At 45.1% G+C, this 18,708-nt stretch overlaps 2 protein-coding genes across 2 annotated transcripts in view; both read right to left on the bottom strand.

The window, feature by feature from the left end:
• The window catches only part of DNAH10 (dynein axonemal heavy chain 10), a 147,108-nt gene extending 144,316 nt beyond the window's left edge, over positions 1 to 2,792 (bottom strand). The window contains exon 1 of the mRNA XM_079942214.1: positions 2,564 to 2,792. Within this exon, the coding sequence (XP_079798340.1) occupies positions 2,564 to 2,777 (214 nt within the window). The 5' untranslated portion in view covers positions 2,778 to 2,792. The remainder of the gene's footprint in view (positions 1 to 2,563) is intronic.
• A 2,549-nt stretch (positions 2,793 to 5,341) lies between these two features.
• ATP6V0A2 (ATPase H+ transporting V0 subunit a2) overlaps positions 5,342 to 18,708 on the bottom strand; it is a 36,918-nt gene continuing 23,551 nt past the window's right edge. The window contains exons 10-20 of the mRNA XM_079942211.1: positions 17,905 to 18,055; positions 17,492 to 17,628; positions 16,802 to 16,989; positions 16,616 to 16,706; positions 15,466 to 15,584; positions 13,836 to 14,046; positions 13,110 to 13,229; positions 11,447 to 11,566; positions 9,555 to 9,672; positions 7,483 to 7,654; positions 5,342 to 6,831 (exon numbers count right to left, since the gene is read on the bottom strand). Coding sequence (XP_079798337.1) covers positions 6,732 to 6,831; positions 7,483 to 7,654; positions 9,555 to 9,672; positions 11,447 to 11,566; positions 13,110 to 13,229; positions 13,836 to 14,046; positions 15,466 to 15,584; positions 16,616 to 16,706; positions 16,802 to 16,989; positions 17,492 to 17,628; positions 17,905 to 18,055 — 1,527 coding nt within the window. The 3' untranslated portion in view covers positions 5,342 to 6,731. The remainder of the gene's footprint in view (positions 6,832 to 7,482; positions 7,655 to 9,554; positions 9,673 to 11,446; positions 11,567 to 13,109; positions 13,230 to 13,835; positions 14,047 to 15,465; positions 15,585 to 16,615; positions 16,707 to 16,801; positions 16,990 to 17,491; positions 17,629 to 17,904; positions 18,056 to 18,708) is intronic.

Below are 18,708 nucleotides of genomic sequence, written 5' to 3'. Positions count from 1 at the left end.
TATAAAGTTACATAGATCTATAGGTACTGACATGAAAAATTCTGCAAGATATCTTTGAGGGAGGACCAGTCACAACATACTACATAAAGAGTGATCTTATTTATGATTTCAGGAACTCTCTATATACATCTACATATTATCATTATATACGTACCATTATCTGGAAAGATATAAATGATGATAGATAGATAGATAGACAGATAGATCTGAGAAGAGCTCTGGCAGGATATACACCAAACTATCACTAGTGGTTGCCTATAGGAATGGGAACAGGGCTGAGGGAAGAGTGAAGGATTATTTTTTCACTTTTTATTTTCTGTGTTTCTAAATTCTATGTTATGTGAATTTTTAAGAGAACATCTTTCAGTAATACTTACTGGAAGTAAGTATTAATTACTTAATACCGTGTAATTTTTAAATTACTGTGTAATTTTGCAATTTCTAAAAATTACTGTGTAAAAATGTAAGCAAGTTATCAAGTGATATGGACAGGATGGTTCCATTTTGTTATTTCAAGAAACAACACATGCTTAGCTATTAGAACAGCATCTTGGACTAGCTGCTGCTGGTCTAGACACCCCTCTTTCCTCAAGACCACCCTGCCAGCATCTGTCTCCATTCAAATAATTTTTAACTAGGAGCAGAGAGAAGTCTTGACCAGGGGAGAGGCAGAAATAGAGAGAAAAGAGGGATGAAGGGACATGCATTGACCCCACTCCAGGTCCTCTGGACAAACCAGAGACCCCATAAAGGATCCAATAAAACTGACCAAGGGTCTTTGTGAGTCTACAGGCTTAATAAGCAGAGGGTGAGTGACAACTTGAAACCCAGAGCTGGAGAGGAGGTCCCGTCTCCCCACCTCTGTCCAGAACCCAACCCCCAACACTCAACACCATTCTAGTGCCCCCAGGAGCAGTAGCTTTGAGTTTCTGGGGACGGCATCCTCAGCAGGGAATACATTGCCATTCTCAAGATGTGATGACAGTGAGAAGACCAGAAAAGGAGGGGAAGAACGTTGGGGTGGGCTGAGGGGTGGGTTAGAGACAGACCAGAAACAGACATAGTGCTCGGGGCATTTCCGAGGACGCTTTGGAGGAATTAAGCAAGGGGACCCTCGGAAGTGAGACTAAAATCTCCTTTCACATAGAACAGGGGCATCCTGCCAGGAGACACTGGGCTGAACATGTGGTAGTATACACAGCACAGCAAACAGCCACGAACTATTCACAGAAGCCCTCAGAGGTCACAAGAAGTCCAAGTTGCATTCATTTCTTAGGGTCTTGGTATATATATATATGTTCAAGTATACAAAATCAGCGTTACTGAAATATGGTACATGTAAAAGTCAATCCTGTTAGTGTATCAGAATTTCACTTGGTGATCATGAGAGTCTAAATTCAAGGTCCTATTATAATGTAACATCCAGGTCCAAAGGTCTCCCGGGGAAGGGAGGGGGGGATAGAATTAGATTCCAAATGTTACAAGGGTCATCTCTCTGGGTGTCATTTGCAATTTGTTATTGTTTATGGGCTTGGATTTTTCTACAGTGAATATGTGTATTATTTTGTGCAAAGAATGTACATTTAAAATAAATGTGCCTACGGCCTTTTAAGAAAAAAAAACTTCTGCCTGGCTCTGCCATCCCACCCTGTGAAAGGTCCTGGAGGGAATCCAGAAGCCTCGTGAAGATGTGACACTAGCACAGGAGACTGACACTGATGGGACACATCACACAAACCCGGTCCGTGACAGCTGCACTGACACTGGTGTTCCTACTGGGAGAGAACTTGTGTGTCTCTCAATCTCCTTTCTGAGTGTCCCCTGCACTCTGTCCTGTCTCCCCCTCCCCCCACCCCAGGCTGTCTCTGTGTCCCTGGGCTGGACCGGCCACCTCCACAGAAGGTTCTGGGCATCAGTCACTGTCATTATTTTTATTTAAAATGCTAAATTGTTCAACATAAACGTTTAAATCTAATGTAATCTTTTTAAATTGTTTTAAAAAATTGTTTTGGTGTTACTTTACAGTAGCACGTCGGGAGCCTGGGAAGATAGGAAGGGGCACTCTTCTCCACCTCTAGGAGACCCTGTCACCATCTGAGAGAGTGAGGATGAACTGACCCTCTCAGCCCCTGGGCCGTTTCTCTATCCGTCTGTGAGACGTCATTGGACAGCGACACATATTCTGAGTCTTTACTATGTGACCTGTGTGGATGAGCTAGTTAACCCTCTCTGTGCCACAGCTTGCTCATCTGTAAAATGGGATAACAATACACCCACTTCATGGGATTAGTAGCTGATATACGCATTTGGAACTGTACCTGGCACAGAGTAAGCGCTCAATGAGTGTTTGTTGTGATTATTCACTCAAGGTCTGACTTTCCAAGTGGGCTTGTCCAGTTCACCCAGTGCCTGGACTGTGCCTGCACACGGTGGGCGACAATAAGCATTTGCGGAATGCACGTGAGGCCAAGAGCGGGGTGGGCGGGGGTCTGCAGTCCCCGCGGTGGTGAGGTGGGAAACGGGGCAGGAGGGGGCGCGGCGGGAGGGCGGCCGCGGGGCTCACCGATCTCCACCTCCACTTCCTCGGGCACCACCTTGCGGTAGAAGAAGAGAGTCGAGGCGCCCTCCTCGTCGCTGGTCTGGTTGAGGAAGTGCAGGATGAGGTCCTCGACCTCGCCGTCGTTGCGGTTCAGCAACTCCTCGAAGATCTGGGGGTCTGTGATGCCGAAGGCGGTGTACACTCGGTCACGCATCCACAGCACCCGTAGGTCGTCCATGGCGCCGCAGAGCTGGCAGCACCGGGCTCAGGGAGTGTAGCGCCGGGCAGGCGTCTGTGGTAACGGCGCCCCTAGCAACGGGCGCCCCGGCAACGGCCGCCGCGGGCACGGGGCCCCACGGTCCCCGGGCGCCCCTGCACCCGGGCCCCGCGCTCTCAGAGGCGCGAAGCGGGACTCGGGAGGGTGGCGCGGAGCCCCTGGGGAGGGGCCGTGGCGCCCCAGCCTGCGCACGGAGGAGGGTCGGGGCTCTTCCCCCGGTTGGGCGCCCCCTTCCTCCTGGGAGGACCGAGATGAGCTGGACGGCCGCACGCAAGCCCCGGGGACGGAAAGACGTGTAGGAAGGCAGCCGACTGCAGACCTGGAGGTGCGCCAGGATCCTTATAAGTGCTGCATGCGCAAGGCCTCCTGTGATTCTTAACCGCCACGGCGTCTGGGACTGTCCTGCCCGCTTTGTCGATAAGGAAACAGTGGCAAGATACGTGACAGACAAAGTCACGGTATCTCGGAGGTGGTAGAGGCAAAGTTGGACGCGAGGCAAAAGGACTATAGTCTGAGCCCTCGGGTCGCTATGGATCAAAGGGCGTCAGAAGAGCAAATACACAGCGAAGATTCCCAAGAAGGGGCAAGCTCCTTCCGGTGTACCAGGATCAGGGAAGGCGGAGCCCCAAGAAGGGACACTGGCTACAGAGTAGGAGAAGCCGAGCTCTTCAGCTCTGTAGCCAATCCAAAGCATAATAAAGCAAAACACCCACGTTTCAAAAATAGAGATAAATTTATTTTTCATTAATAAAGGGAAGTTCAATACTGATAGGAAGATGCAAATGTGTCCCTTCATACATCTGTAGTTCTTTAACTTGTTCAGTCGTTTTCCCTCACAGAGCCCCTAGAGATTATTGGGCTGACCCTAAGTACCTAGCCTTCTTATTGGATTTTCCCATCAAGGAACAGGTAGAATGTTCTAAGTATTTCTTAAAATTCTAAACCAAAATTCAGCATCATTGGCCTGGCTGTTGGAAAATTACTACTCGGACCTGTCTTATTTTCATCATCTTGAATAAGATTTCTTAATAACCTTGCTGGAGATATACCAGATGGCATGCAAGCAAACCTGGCTTTTAAATTTTTAATAAAGTTGTTTTTAAATGCAGACTGCAGAACAGTTGAAGTTATTTTTATTTCTGTTTTCCAAAATGAATCAGGCCCTAAAGTGTCTGAATTTTTAATTCGTAAACATAAGAGTTACCTATCCTATAGTCTACGCCTTATTAAACTGCTGCAGAATGAAAATTCAGATCAGAATGTTGTTATAAAATACCCATTCCAGAAATGAGGACAGAGTGGCACTCAGTGAAAGGTGAGTCCCCTCAACGTCCTAGCCGCGATAAGCTGCCAGGCCACGGGCTCAGCGTGACCCCCATCAAACCCCCTTTGCACTCCTTAACTCAGCACAATCACATCACCACGAGGACCTCCTTCACCCCTGCAGGCCGAAAGCAAACTCTCTTTTTCTGAAGAAATCCCTTGGATTTCTATTTTAGGATGCACACCTGAATGAAAACCGGAAGACGTGGCAGTCGTGACTTTTCGCGTTAGGAAAATAAACAGGTTAACTTAGCATCATCCAGACAACTGAGCATTCTTCCCCTGGATGCTTGCTATCAAGGGCATGAAGTTATGTCTTAAAAACTGTACACAGAATAGTTCTACCAAACAGCTTAACAAACAAAACAGAGCAACTGCTCTGGGAACATGACACTGGAACCAGCAGCTTTATATTAAGAAAGAAAATATACCTTTGTGCCTAAAAGACACCATCAAACTGTAATTCTAGAGAGTTCTTTCACAAAAATTAGGACTGGCAATCCGTCTTTTATACCATTATGTTCTACAGTACTACATAGGTTTCAGTTGAAAAGTGACTCTTCACCCTCTGTTCTATGCCCTGATAGAGGCGTTCACTGGAATTAAAAAGTGGCCCCCGTGACAACTGCCAATGGGGACAGAAAAGAATTCTAGCAGATGCTGTACGTCTCTTGTTTACTAGTCGGTTAACTAGTCAGTTTACTAGTCAGTTAAAATGGTGGGTTTCCTAAGGATGAATTAGTTACCATCTTGGAGTAAAATAATAAAAATAAGAACTTGTGAGGGACACATTTGAAACCTGGAAGGCATTATTCAGATTTCATATTCACCCAAAAGAAGTGTCCAAGTGCCTTTCTGAAGAAACCACTGCGCCACCAGGGAAGCCCAGCAGTATCATTTGTAAGAGTTTCATCAGCATCATTTTATGTTTGATATTATGAGGGACAGCATCTCATATGAGAGGAGTAGCATGGAATCTTTACTACAATTTAAAAGGTTCAGGGCTTCCCTGGTCAGGCGCAGTGGTTGAGAGTCCACCTACCGATGCAGGGGACGCGGGTTCGTGTCCCGGTCCGGGAGGATCCCACATGCCGCGGAGCGGCTGGGCCCGTGAGCCATGGCCGCTGAGCCTGCGCGTCCGGAGCCTGTGCTCCGCAACGGGAGAGGCCACAACAGTGAGAGGCCCGCGTACTGCCAAAAAAAAAAAAGGTCTAATGTCAGAGTCACAGTTATGTCATGATGTTCAACTCATGCCTCTCAGCAAATAGGCCTTGAAATTACCTGAAAAGATACGCTTAAATTCAGGGCTACCATGATCTTAACTTGTAATGAAAACACCAAACTCTCTACCACCAGCCAAGGTGAAGGAGACAAGCGGGCCTCTTCATGTGAGTTACTCAAAATGTTAAGAAAGCGAAAATACTGCAGGTTTCTTTTTGAAAATAATTATCTAAATTCAGTTACAGTAAAATATGAAAAACGAACATAATTTACAAGAATACAGGACAGATCAAAATGTTCAACAGGACTGACTCAAATGTCAAGTGAAAAGATGAATTTAATCTGAAGATTATATACATTAATGGCTTAGTAAGAATTGGTTTTCAACTGATCTAAATAGTTTTTAAAAGTTTAACTCTAAATGCCTTTATTAGACATTTATTTCGAATTAGTCTGAAACTGAATCATTATAATTATACTGTTCTCAAGGATAGGTGCAACCTCTTCATGGTAAAATACCTTAATTTATATTTTATTATAAAAATATACAAAATCCTACTTTTTACCTTTCCTTCACTCAGTATAAACCCCTTTTGGTTCAGGGACATCAGCCAAGCTGGTCACTACGTTCGAATCATATCCATATTACATCGTCTACAGTCACACTGGATTTTAAGGCTCAGTACACAGTTTATCTTCCCAAACATACAATTATCATAATTGGTTTTATGTAAGGATAACAAGAGTCTTTAAAAAAATATACAAGTGGGATAACCATTTGTTGTATGTTATTTTATCCCATTTTCTCCAATTATTATAACAAGACAAAATCGTAGAAACAATTCTACTTGCAATTCTAGATAGCATACGATAAAAAAAGTTTGCATACTTTTAACCAAGCAAAATAAATGTGAATCTTTTGATTAACCATCATTAAATTTTTTTAAAAACTACTTAACTTCAGCTGTTGGAAAATATTATCTGACAACTTCAGGTGACAGAATAACTCTAGTTTTTTTTTTTAAATAAGTTGAAAAGGAATCAAGTATTTAAGACCATTTTCAATTAGCCATTCAAAATTGGCTTCTCTCCCCCAAGACTATATTTTTAAAAATAACTTTAACATAACTTTTGGCATTAACTTATATTTGCTCATCATAAAAACTGAAAGAAATTTATATATCTGAAATTGAGAAACTTTACAAAATTATTTAACATATGAGGAAGAGGTATATCTTACAGAATCATTTGGCTATCTCATAAGGCAGTTAATGAAGATGGAATTTTTCCTATCGTCAATTTAACATAAGGAAATTCTACAACATGATAATTCTCCTTAAATCTGAAAGCTTGTTGGATACGGCAACATGATCATGCCATGTCGTCACTAAACTTCGAAGAAAGTAATCTGAGTGAGAAAGGAACAAATTTGGTGCCTGCACCAACGTAGAATTTGTTCTGAAATTCTACCCTAAAAAAACAAAACAAAACAAAACAAAACCATGTATTAATGAAAGATTCTGAATAACACTTGCTACATTCCTTAAAACAACATTTATAAGTTAAAAAAGAAAAAAGTTCCTGTGCTTCTGAAGTTGCTTCATTCCATACATGCTCTTGGCACAAATACTTTTGCTTAGATAAAATACACACACACACACCGGCCCTTTGCTGGCTTTCTCATGAAGAAAACGCTGACACCTCACGTCACCTCCCACCCTATGGATATACACATGAGTATTGGGAACCTCTCTCTCCCCAGTAACTGGATACACAGACAAGTAATCTGATATACACTGTAAAACATTAAGAAATATGGTTTACAATAAGACAAAGCAACCTGTCAGACCCAAAGGGAACTGAAAGTGTGACATACACAGAATTGTTCAGCAAGCGTAAACTTGCTTTTATGTGTCGGCGACAAAAGCTCAGAAACAAAATACAGTTTTAACTCAGGGGATCAGAATACATATCCCAATCCCGGGAAGGGGAGAAGTAGCCTAAATAATATATGTATACGTATACATATCACTGGAACTGTTACACATATATGTACGTACTGGGGGAGTAGGGTGTTAGATTTTTGTTAAGTAACAGTTCCAAAGCTAAATTCCAAACTCACCAGTGGAGGCGGATGGCGTGAAGAAATGCAGAAAGCCCTTCCATGATCAAAAGGATGAAAATGGTCAAAACCGCAAAGAGAGCGATGACTGGGAGAAGCAGCAAGACCCCGTAGGTCGTGTCTACGCGGAGGCCGACCCGCATCAGCATGGCCCACAGCACGTCAGATAGCTCTGCAAGGCAAGCATTTTGCAAAGTTAACTTCTGTTCACCTTCAGTGAGTCACTTCAATTAGCTAGTTAGACTGGGTTTCCTTCTGAAACAATTTTGAATTGTTATCCCTAAAATAAATACACACCCATATAAGACAAACGTAATCGGCTTCCCACGTAAAAGTTAACCAGCAACTTGATCATCTCAAACACGGAGGAAGACTTGACATTCCAGAGAAATCAGAGCCCTGCCTGCCTGCCAATGAGAGATCCTGACCCAAATAGGGGTCCGGCTGGCTCTGTCCCAACGCAGCACTGGGCCAGGCAGCGGGAAGCTGGGCATCAGTCCTGACTCGGCTACTGACTGACCAGGTGGGTGACCGTGCGCCAGCACCAACCCTCACTGGGCTTCAGTCTCCTCCTCTGTAATATGAAGATGATGGACCCCCTCCCGCCAGCAAGTTCTAGACTTGCGGCTATGCTTACAAAAATATCAATGTAACAACAACAACAAAAACCTCTATATCTGGTAGTTTTCCCAAGTACAGTCTTTGCACAGTAATGCAGGAGCAGAGCAATGACCGTCCAAAGCATCCTTAATGGTCAATGGGAAAAATTACAATTGTTCTAGGACCTTTCAAAATTTTTGTCAAAACATTAAAAACTCTCTTACTGTTGGTTATAAATGCACAGAGAAATGAAAAACAAGAGTAAATCTATTCTTAAAACATTAGCAACATTGAGCATTCAATTGCTGGGGGGTTTTGGTAAGAACTTATCAAGGATGCTTTGAACAGCCTTCTTCTCATGTGACTTGGGCTTGGCTGGGCACCTTGACACGGAGTGAGCATCTTCTCTAATGCTTGGCATCCTACTTGGCTGTCCGACTCTTTTCTGAGTTTGGATCAGCTTCTAACACAGTATGCTTTGCACCTTCAATGTCCTGAAATACCTCCTAGAGTTCCTGTGGCACCACTTCTGGGACACCTGCATCTTCTTTCTATACATCACCAAGTTCCTCTGGCTGTAGATTTCGCCTCTCGAACGGCACCAGTGTCACCACTCCCGTGTCAGCTCTTTCTCCCTAAACTCCAGTTACATTCGATCTGCATTTCACTTCCAGCATATCACTGTTTGTTCCTCTGCTGCACTTCTTCATCTCTGTTGGCCAATTCCCTCGGTTCAGCAATCCGCTTTTAAATGCCATGTGGGTTTACCACCGGCCCACAAGGAGCCAGCACCACCATGCGCCTTGCTATCTGCGCATGAACTGAGCAGCAGGTGCACAGGGTCCAACCACAACAGACTCCGAGAGAAGTGATGCAGCTGGTCTCTGATCGTGATGCGCGTCTGTGCTATTTACATAGTGGCTTGCGGGCTGAAGGGCCAGCAGTGAAGCCTGCACTTTGCACCCATACACACAATTTTTACTGTAGTAACTGAAATTTCAACCATGTTCTTGGGGGACTGCTGAGACTTAACTAAACGCAGGTAACTGAAATCCACGCATCAAAACTATTAATCAGCATTGTTTTAGAACTTGCTTGACATAACTAGACATTCACACTTGGTAAGGCAGCACTGAATACAATAATAGTAATAACAAAAACAATAATGGTCAGAGCAGAGGGAGCGAAATGCCTACGCCAGACGTTCCCAAGCCTTCTCGGTCCTTGAAGCCCTCGTGTGTCCCAGTGATTTTTTTCACAGCACCCTGAGGCCAAAAGAAATACCCAGGAGACCAGTGCAGTAAGTAGTCAAGTCCAAACAACTTAACAGTCCCTGTTCACATAGTATCTGAAAAATAGTGCCCTTTCCATCAAAATTTTTCAATGTCCCATGGTGCCCCCATGACTTAACCGAGGCGCTGCGGGGCGTCTCGACACAGAGTTCGGGAGCTACAGGTCTAAGCAAAACTTACGTGCGTGAGCCAAACTGAGTGCCCAGAGCCTCAGGTACGAAGCGGTGTTGGAGATGCATCCCAGACAGTACTCGATGGAATGAATTACTTGGGTCATTAATATTTCTCCAAAATTAAACTGAGAGAGATGACACAACATGTGTTAGACTCCACCCGTGACATGCTTACTTCCACAAGCTACAAGTCTGCTCCACTTTCAGGATTACAGTGAAAGGACTGGCTTCTGGAATACTGGTGAGGATGTGCTGGCGTGTGAGGAACAGAGCTCTGCTCACAACTCCGCCACTAACCAGTTCCCCGACCCACAGAGCTCCCGCCCCCTTGTCCCCAGGCCGCGGTCCTGCACGTAAGGCGAGGGTGGCTGGACCAGAACTGTGATGGCACAATGCCCACGGCCCTCAGGCAGCCCAACGAGGTTCTTGAGGTACTCTTAGTCATTACAAAACGTGTAATGAGAAACAGACATCTACCAACCACAAGATTAGGAGACTGTGAACACGTGTGTGTGTTTAATAGATAAGAGCATCTTAATACAAGTCTGACAAGGGGAGATTATAAAAGAGTCCCTGATAGAGAAAACGCTGCAGAACACTGGGCAAGATGGCTCCCACATTCTTTCCAGCTCCGCTTTTTGTTTCTTTATGATCTTAAAAACTTAATTATTAATTGTCCCAAATTAAAACACTAAATTACATAATAATTACAAAAGGTTGACTAAGAAATTCTGTTTCGTCCTCATCGGACAGCCAAAAAAGTTTCCAAGAAAATAAAGCAGACCACAGTAACAGACGTGCTCTGTTCTGTCTGCCAGGACTGTGCTTCCCTTCTCTGGGAGGAACTGTTTCTTCTGCCATCTAACCCTGTATCGCACAGTTGTTATGGGCTGAATTGTGTTCCCCCCAAAATTTGTCTGTTGAAGCCCTAATCCCCAATGTGACTGTGTTTGGATATGGGGCCTTTAAGGAGGTAAGTAAGGTTAAATGAAGTCATAAGGGTGGGGCCTGACCCAATAGGACTGGTGTCCTTATAAGAAGAGGAAGAGACACCAAAGAGGCACGCACAGTGAAAAGGCCATGTGGGGACACAGCGATAAAGTGGCTGTCCACAAGCTTGGGAGAGAGGCCCCAGGAGAAACCAACCTGGCCAACATCTTGACCTTGGACTTCCAGCCTCCAGAACCGTGGGAAATACATTTCTGTAACCGAAGCCCCCGAGTGTGTGGTTGTGGCAGCCCATGCAGACTACTGCAGCAGTCACTGGTCTAGGGATGGCAAGTGACCCCGGCCAGGCCAATCACAGCACTTCCCTGGGATTTTTCCTCATGGTAACAAGCAGGGAAGTGCACTTTTCTCTGATTGAAGAAAATAAGCCCAGTGCTCACTGTGGCCACGGTTCCAACACCAAGGGGCCAACTGGCTTCAGAATATGAGGCAAACTTGCAAAGAAAAACTAACTCAGACTAGCTGGGATTGGAAATCCAAAGCCCCACCCTCCTGAGGCCCACTCTGCCCCATCCTGATGTGGGCCAGCAGATTCCCCTTGAAGCCAGTGTGAATAGGGTCTCTTTCTTACAACTATGGGCAAGTTCTAATGAAGACGAGAGTCTTCTCAAAGCAATGTTCATGGCACCTTAAGTCACTCAGCATCACAACTTGTAATGTTAACACTATAAATCCCACTGTAAGACTGAAACTCACAAAATGTTAACCCAGAATCATTATATTATGATGACAATTGTATGACCAGAACAGCATGTGGAAAGCTTGGAGTAACGGTTGTTTTGCTTTCAATTTTGTTTTCTAAGATGATTCTTATCACTCTCATAATGACGATCATCTCTGTGCAAGCCTGGCTCCTTACCTAACATCACCAACAGTAACTGAAAAGGTTACCTCTTCACACGTCACTTCTCTACAACCATCTTCCATTTGGTTGTTTCCCTCTTCTATGTCTTGGCTTCCCAGCAAAGAAACTTCTTCCTCGCTATCTTTCCTTACAAGTGTGTAACCACTCTAAAAAGACAACCCAAAGAATACAGAGTCAGTGCCTTTAAAATCACAAGGTTGTGGGTCTTCCCTGGTGGCGCAGTGGTTGGGAGTCCGCCTGCCGATGCAGGGGATGCGGGTTCACGCCCTGGTCCGGGAAGATCCCACATGCCACGGAGCGGCTGGGCCCGTGAGCCATGGCCGCTGAGCCTGTGCGTCCAGAGGCTGTGCTCTGCAACGGGAGAGGCCACAACAGTGAGAGGCCTGCGTACCGCAAACAAAATCACAAGGTTGTGACAAAATCAAAGTTAGCACCCCTTCGATTCTTTTAAAAATTCAGCTCTTTAGGAATAAAAAAAAAAGTCCTTTGAAAGAAAATAAGCATATCATACCTACTAGGATGGCTATTGTAAACAAACCAAAAAAAAGAAAATAAGTAAGTGTTGATTAGGGTATGGAGGAACTGGAACTCTTGTGCATTGCTGGTGGGAACATAAAATGGCGCAGCCACTGGGGAACGTTTGGTGGTTCCCAAAAAATTAAACAAAGAATTACCATTTCTAGGTATATACCCCAAAGAACTGAAAGCAAGGACTCCAAGAGATATTTATACACCCATGTTCTTAGGAGCATTATTCACAGTACCTGAAAGGTGAAAACAACCCAAGTGCCCATTCATGGATGAACTGATAAGCAAAATGTGGTCTATCCATATAATGGAATATTACTCAGCCTTAAAAAGGAAGGAAATTCTGACACAAGCTACAACATGGAGGAATCTTGAGGACATTAGGTTAAGTGAAATCAGCCAGTCATAAAAGCAGAAACACTATATGATTCCACTTATATAAGGTACCTAAAGTAGTCAACTTCATAGAGACAGAAAGTAGAAGGGTGGGTGCCAGGGGCTGGGTCGAGGGGAAATGGGGAGTTAATATTAATGAGTAAAGAGTCTCAGCTCAGGAAGACGAAAAAGTTCTGGAGACGGATGGTGGGGGTGGCTGCACAACGTGAACGCACGTAACGCCACTGAACGTGCACCTAAAAACGGTTAAGATGGAAAATTTACGCCATGTATATTTTACCACAATTTATAAAAAATAAAATAAAATGAGAAACTAGACACACAAGAAAACAGTCTGGAAAGAAACTCAACAAATGGTTAACACTGGTTATAACTGAGTAGGAGAAATAGTAGGCATTATTTTCTATATTTTCCACATTTCCTTTAGTTACGTTATTTAAATTAAACAAAAAAACCTTGAAAAATCAAGAGGCAAGAATAAGGAACAAAAATGCTTTATGACAAGCAGTACTGAGGGATTCAGTTCCATCTACTGATAGGTTTGTGGTTCACTACCAGAGGACCTGTCTCCCGTGCCCAGACACGGCAGGCTCTTTGCACCACGCTTCTGCAGAACAGGCAACGCGAAAGTTCTCGATAAAGGAAGCTTTGGCTTTTAAATCAGAGTCTGGGACCCCATGGAAGGCGTTTTCTTTACAAAACCTTTCACAACTAAAAACAGACTTTGCTCACCATTTACAAACATGCAGCCAAACCCACACTTACCCTGCTGACCCCAAAGCAACTGCGCCCACGGTGAAGCCACAACAAGAAGAGTGGCTTTCCCAAGAAGAGCACAGGGACAGACAACGCTGTGATGACCAGAAGCAGCCTCTGGACGTGCTCCTGTTGGTGCAAAAGGGGAGGAAGCCGGTTAAAACGTGAAGATGTGCTAACAATGTCACTGGTGCACTTAAACTAGTGGAAACCAAGTAAAATGTCTCTTTATTAACAAGGAACATAAAGTAAACGCAAGCTAAATTACATTTGCCAGGGTGTCTTTTCCTTTCGTTTCCTAAACTCACAGCTGACGTGCATGGCGTCACACAAATGCACAGTTACAGAAAAGCCACTTTTGGAGAGGGCCAGCGCGCCGTGGCCCAAGTGCCAGTTCTCTGAGGACCTGGCTTAGTCAGAGGTTGATTTTAAAGAAACTGGAAAAATGGATGGATGGACAGCCCTCAGGAACCCTCCAGTAATACATTCTCTTCCCACCAGTTTTCACGGCTACCGAGGGGCAGCGAGTTTGGAATACACAGTCTGACCAGGGCCCCCGAGACAGCTCTCAGAGCAGGATGGAACCCTCTTGTGATAACACACAGAGGAGCAGAAAGCCCCTCTGTGCCCGGGAGGCCTGTGGAAAGCACCTTTAATCATTCTACTGATGAAAACAAAAAGGCTATCAGGAGGACTTCCTTTGAGTTCTTCACAGTGGAAGACACAACTGCTTACCTGCCCTGGGTAAAGACCACCTGTGTCACTAGCCGGGAATAAAAACATATTAATAAATTCAATCAGAATGCTAGGAGCGACTCTGGAGGTTTCTGCTGAATAAACCAGCCACTTATAGAAAATCATAAAGACAAGGTAGCCAAAGATGCAGAGCATGAAGAGAAGTTCCGGGATGGAAACCAGGTAAATGTTGAACTTCTTCCTGAAATGTCTAGGGAAAAAAAAAAAAAGGAATCGATCAACCCATGAACAACATTGGACTAAGAGAAAAAGGAAAGAGTAAATTAATCTTAAATTCTCTGTGACAAAGTCTATCTCAGCATAACGTCATCTGTCTTACGATTCAGATGTAACCACGAAGAAAAGAAATGTGAAGACAGTAGAGATGACTAGTGTTTCACTGTCAGATCCAGCTAGAGAAAAAAGACACAATTTCTTTCCCCTAATATACCAGCTCTAAGAAACAAACAAAAGTTTTCTAATTTAGAAAATGAAAAAAAGATATGACAAAAATCACCTCTGGAAATAAATATGAATGTACATGTTGCATGTCTCCCTCACTTGAAAGTAAACTCCATAAGGGCAAAAACTTTTTTCTGTCCTCCTCACTGTTCAATCCCTGGTGCCTAGAATAGTGCCAGGCACCTTCTATGTGCTCAACAAATATTTGCTGAATCAATGAAGCTGCCAAAAACCTTATCATCAAAACAGAATTGGGGCCCCCTGGTGGCGCAGTGGTTAAGAATCTGCCTGCCAATTCAGGGGACACGGGTTCAAACCCTTGTCTGGGAGGATCCCACAGGCCATGGAGCAGCTAAGCCCATGCACCACAACTACTAAGCCTGTGCTCTAGAGCCCACAAGCCACAACTACTGAGCCTACATACCACAACTACTGAAGCCCACGTGCCTAGAGCCTGTGCTCTGCAACAAGAGAAGCCACCACAATGAGAAGCCCGCGCACCACAACGAAGAGTAGCCCCCACTCGCCACAACTAGAGAAAGCCCGCATGCAGCAACAAAGACCCAATGCAGTCAAAAATAAATAAATAAAGTAAATTAAAAAAAAAAACAAAAAACAGAATCAAAGGACTTCTCTGGTGGCTCAGTGGTTAAGAATCCGCCTGCCAATGCAGGGGACACGGCTTCAAGCCCTGGTCCGGGAAGATCTCACATGCCACGGAGCAACTAAACCCGTGCACCACAACTACTGAGCCTGTGCTCTAGAGCCCTAGTCACAACTACTAAGCCCATGTGCCGCAACTACTGAAGCCCGCGTGCTCTAGGGCCCACAAGCCACAACCACTAAGCCCGCGTGCTGCAACTACTGAAGCCCGCATCGCCTAGAGCCCACGCTGCGCAACGAGAGAAGCCACCACAATGAGAAGCCAGCGCACCGCAACGAAGAGTAGCCCCCGCTCGCCGCAACTAGAGAGAGCCCGCGTACAGCAGCAAAGACCCAATGCAGCCAAAAATGTTTAAAAATAAATAAAAAACAGAATCATATTAATACAACAAACCACTATGCTGGCTGCCTCTAAGATCCATGTAGTCTACCATCAAGAAGCAAAGTTTAAGAAATAATAAAAACTTGGCTTATAAATACCGGTTAAAAAATAATCTGTACTTACAAGTGGTTAAATATTCCCAGAATGACTCCAAAAGTCATGTGAATAATTCCTAAAATCACAGACATTTTCATTTTGAAAGAGTTCAGAAAAGTGAGACGATTTGTGGCCAAGTTCCAAATCTAAAGACAAAACAAAACCAAAAAAGAAAACTTTAACTTCCTTCAACTGCCTTAGGCGAAAAGTGCTGTTCCTTAAGGAGACTGTTGTCAGGTTTTTTCAAGTTTCCAATTATACTGACAACATTAAATTATACCAATTATGTTTAGAGATGAGAATGCACATTCAGGAGAGAACTACCTTGGAGAGCTCAGATTTGGGAATGCTAGACTTTTGTCACAGTTTTTTTCACTACTGTATCGCATCACTCCAAACCAATTTCGAGGTAGTTTCTAAGCTTTTCTTTTAAGGCTGAGATTCCCCGTAAAGACCCCTGGGTCTAGGGAAATGCTGCCTGGGCCTCATAAGCAGCAGCCTGCTGAGCCGTGTTGGGGGCAGGACAGGGGCAGCCCCGGCCCTGGAGCCACGGCTTCACTTTCCTTCTCCCCACACTTTTTCCCTTTCAAACAACCACCTCAATAAGCACCATGATAAGCCTAAGCTCCCTTTCCACTCTAAAATTCCATACTATTTCTTTCTACATCAAAGGGTAAAAAAACAATTCACTTGTACAAAGAAGATATCGAAGAAACAGTGCACATTACATGGCTCCGGAAGTGCCACTTCTCACTAGAGTAAAACAGGTCAGGAAGTAGGACAGACCGTAGCCCCAGCTCCCTGTGGTCTTGTATTCGGGCACTGACCGTCAGCTTCTTCTGTACAGCAGCCTGACTCAGATCACACAGTGAGCCTCTGGCGTCCAGGCAGAAACCCCCAGAGTACCACCCCCTCGTGTACCACCACCTGAACCGTGCTGAACAGTCTGAGAAACCTCTGTGACAGTTAAAGCGAGGTGGCACTGGGAATTCCCTGGAGGTCCAGTGGTTAGGACTCCGTGCTTCCACTGCTGAGGGCACAGGTTCGACCCCTGGTCAGGGAACTAAGATCCCACAAGCCGCACGGCATGGCCAAAAATTTTTTTAAATTTTAATTAAAAAATTAGGTGGCAGCACCGAGGAACCTGAGATAATGGGGAGGGGGGGGGGACACTCACGGGATCGATGCCAAGAGGATAAGGGCCTCGGAACACTCCGGGAACACTGGGATCCAACTGCAAAACCCTGTTGTGCCTGATGACGCTGTCACTGTAACGAAAAGCAGGGTGAGGGCCTCCTGCGGAGGGGGAAGGAGACTCGGAGAAACTCCCCTCCACCTGAGACACTGGCAGCAGGACACTCACTTCCAGAGCATCATCTTCCTCTGCTCCGCTGGGCTGTGACCGGAGCTGTACATGGCAGACACGTTCCACCCGGAGCCAAAGAGGTTGAGCGACTTGGAGAAGCAGTCGTTGTAGATGAGGCCCGTGTACACTGAGAACAGCCCCATCAGCAGGAGGATGTAGCGGCCGTTGAAAAACATCCGCACGATCTGTGGGGAGCGAAGCGGGGCCACCGGGAGAACGAGCCGGCGTGACCGACCGGGTTTGGGCACTTTCTTAACCGCTCCTCTCAGGGCTGCTCAAAAGCAAGCTCACGGCACAGACGCCCCCATCACACAGGGGTGAAGGCCCACCCGCCCCCGCAACCATGTCTCAGGTGGGTTACGGTTACCGCCCAAAACTGAACAGTTTTTTTTTTTGCGGTACACGGGCCTCTCACTGTTGTGGCCTCTCTCGTTGCGGAGCACAGGCTCCGGACGCGCAGGCTCAGCGGCCATGGCTCACGGGCCCCGCCGCTCTGCGGCACGTGGGATCTTCCCGGACCGGGGCACGAGCCCGCGTCCCCTGCATTGGCAGGCGGACCCCCAACCACTGCGCCACCAGGGAAGCCCCTGAACATCTTTAAATGTCTCTTTTTATAGTTAAACAGAAGAGAATCACTACTAATGCTGCCCAAACAGATATAATGAGCCCGAGTGTTTATGTTTTTACCTCTTGTGACTGACTTAGTCTGGGATGATCTTCATTTAACACCAACAGGAGGGCAAATAAGAACATCACAAAGCCATGTCCAAGGTCTCCAAACATCACGGCAAATAAAAAGGGGAAAGTGATGATGGTAAAGAGAGCTGCAGGAAAAGCAAGCGATTTCTGATTCGCAGCAAAGGCAGAAAATTCTAGTTAACTCAAACATGACCACATACTGTATAATGATCTTGACTTTCTCCCAAATTCTCAGGAGAGAACCGACAGGTTAAAATTAACACTTTATACTAAATAAGATAACAAAACAGTAATAGTGGGCCTATTTTTCCAAATATCTATTATATTCTTATAGGGAAAAAAAGCAGCAGTGATGTATAAAATGTATAAGACACAAAGACTGGCAAATTCAGGCTTCCAACCTGGGTTCACTTCTCGGTAGCTCCCAACCCCGTAGGCATCCACGATGTTCTGAAACCCCTCGGTGAACTTGTTGGTGCGGATGAGAGTCGGGGGTGTTTCTTTTGTTGGGATTGTGTTCATGAATGAGGGGATCGAAGCACCGCTCTGTCTCTTTCACGTGAAAAAAAAGAGACAGAGGAAGAAAAAATTACCACCCAAGAGCTCTTTCAACAAATCTTCGTTGGCTGCCATGGCAAGGCCCTGAGCACGTGGGGAACCACCCCGCTGGAGGTTCAAGTACAGCAGAAGTGACAGGAGGGACTGAGGAAGGCTCCTGGGGGACGTGGTCTTGGAGAAGGAAGAACCTAGCAAGGCTGAGTGGTGGGAAGCAGGCAGGGACAGGTATGCCAAGAAAAAAACAAAACTTTGCCGTACTGACATTTTGGTTTATTCTTGCCTGTTTTTCAGTTTTATGAGGTAACACTGTAGCTGTCTCTAAATTCCTCTCGAACATTTTTAAGAGCTAAACCAGTAAATTCCAGTTGTATGCTGGTGATCCTGGGACTACTTATATATACCCACACACACAACAGAGTATTAGTCATGTCCCTCAAAACCGGTGTTACCTCAATAAATAAGAATCATCTAGAGCTTTAAAATATATAAATAAAATAGATGTCCCATACTCCAAAATAACTAATTTATATATTTCCTTCTTCTCAGCACTGCGTGTTTTACGTTTGTGCCGTAACAGAATTATGTAATGAGACAAAGTGATTAACCAAAATCTCCTATGAAAACTTGTGTCCTTAACTGCCACTTGA

The sequence above is a fragment of the Stenella coeruleoalba genome, assembly GCF_951394435.1.
Source record: "Stenella coeruleoalba genome assembly, chromosome: 14".
In the NCBI taxonomy this organism is placed as follows: Eukaryota; Metazoa; Chordata; class Mammalia; order Artiodactyla; family Delphinidae; genus Stenella; species Stenella coeruleoalba.
The sequence above is the reverse complement of the archived record's forward strand: the minus strand, read 5'-3'. Positions and strand labels throughout refer to the sequence as shown.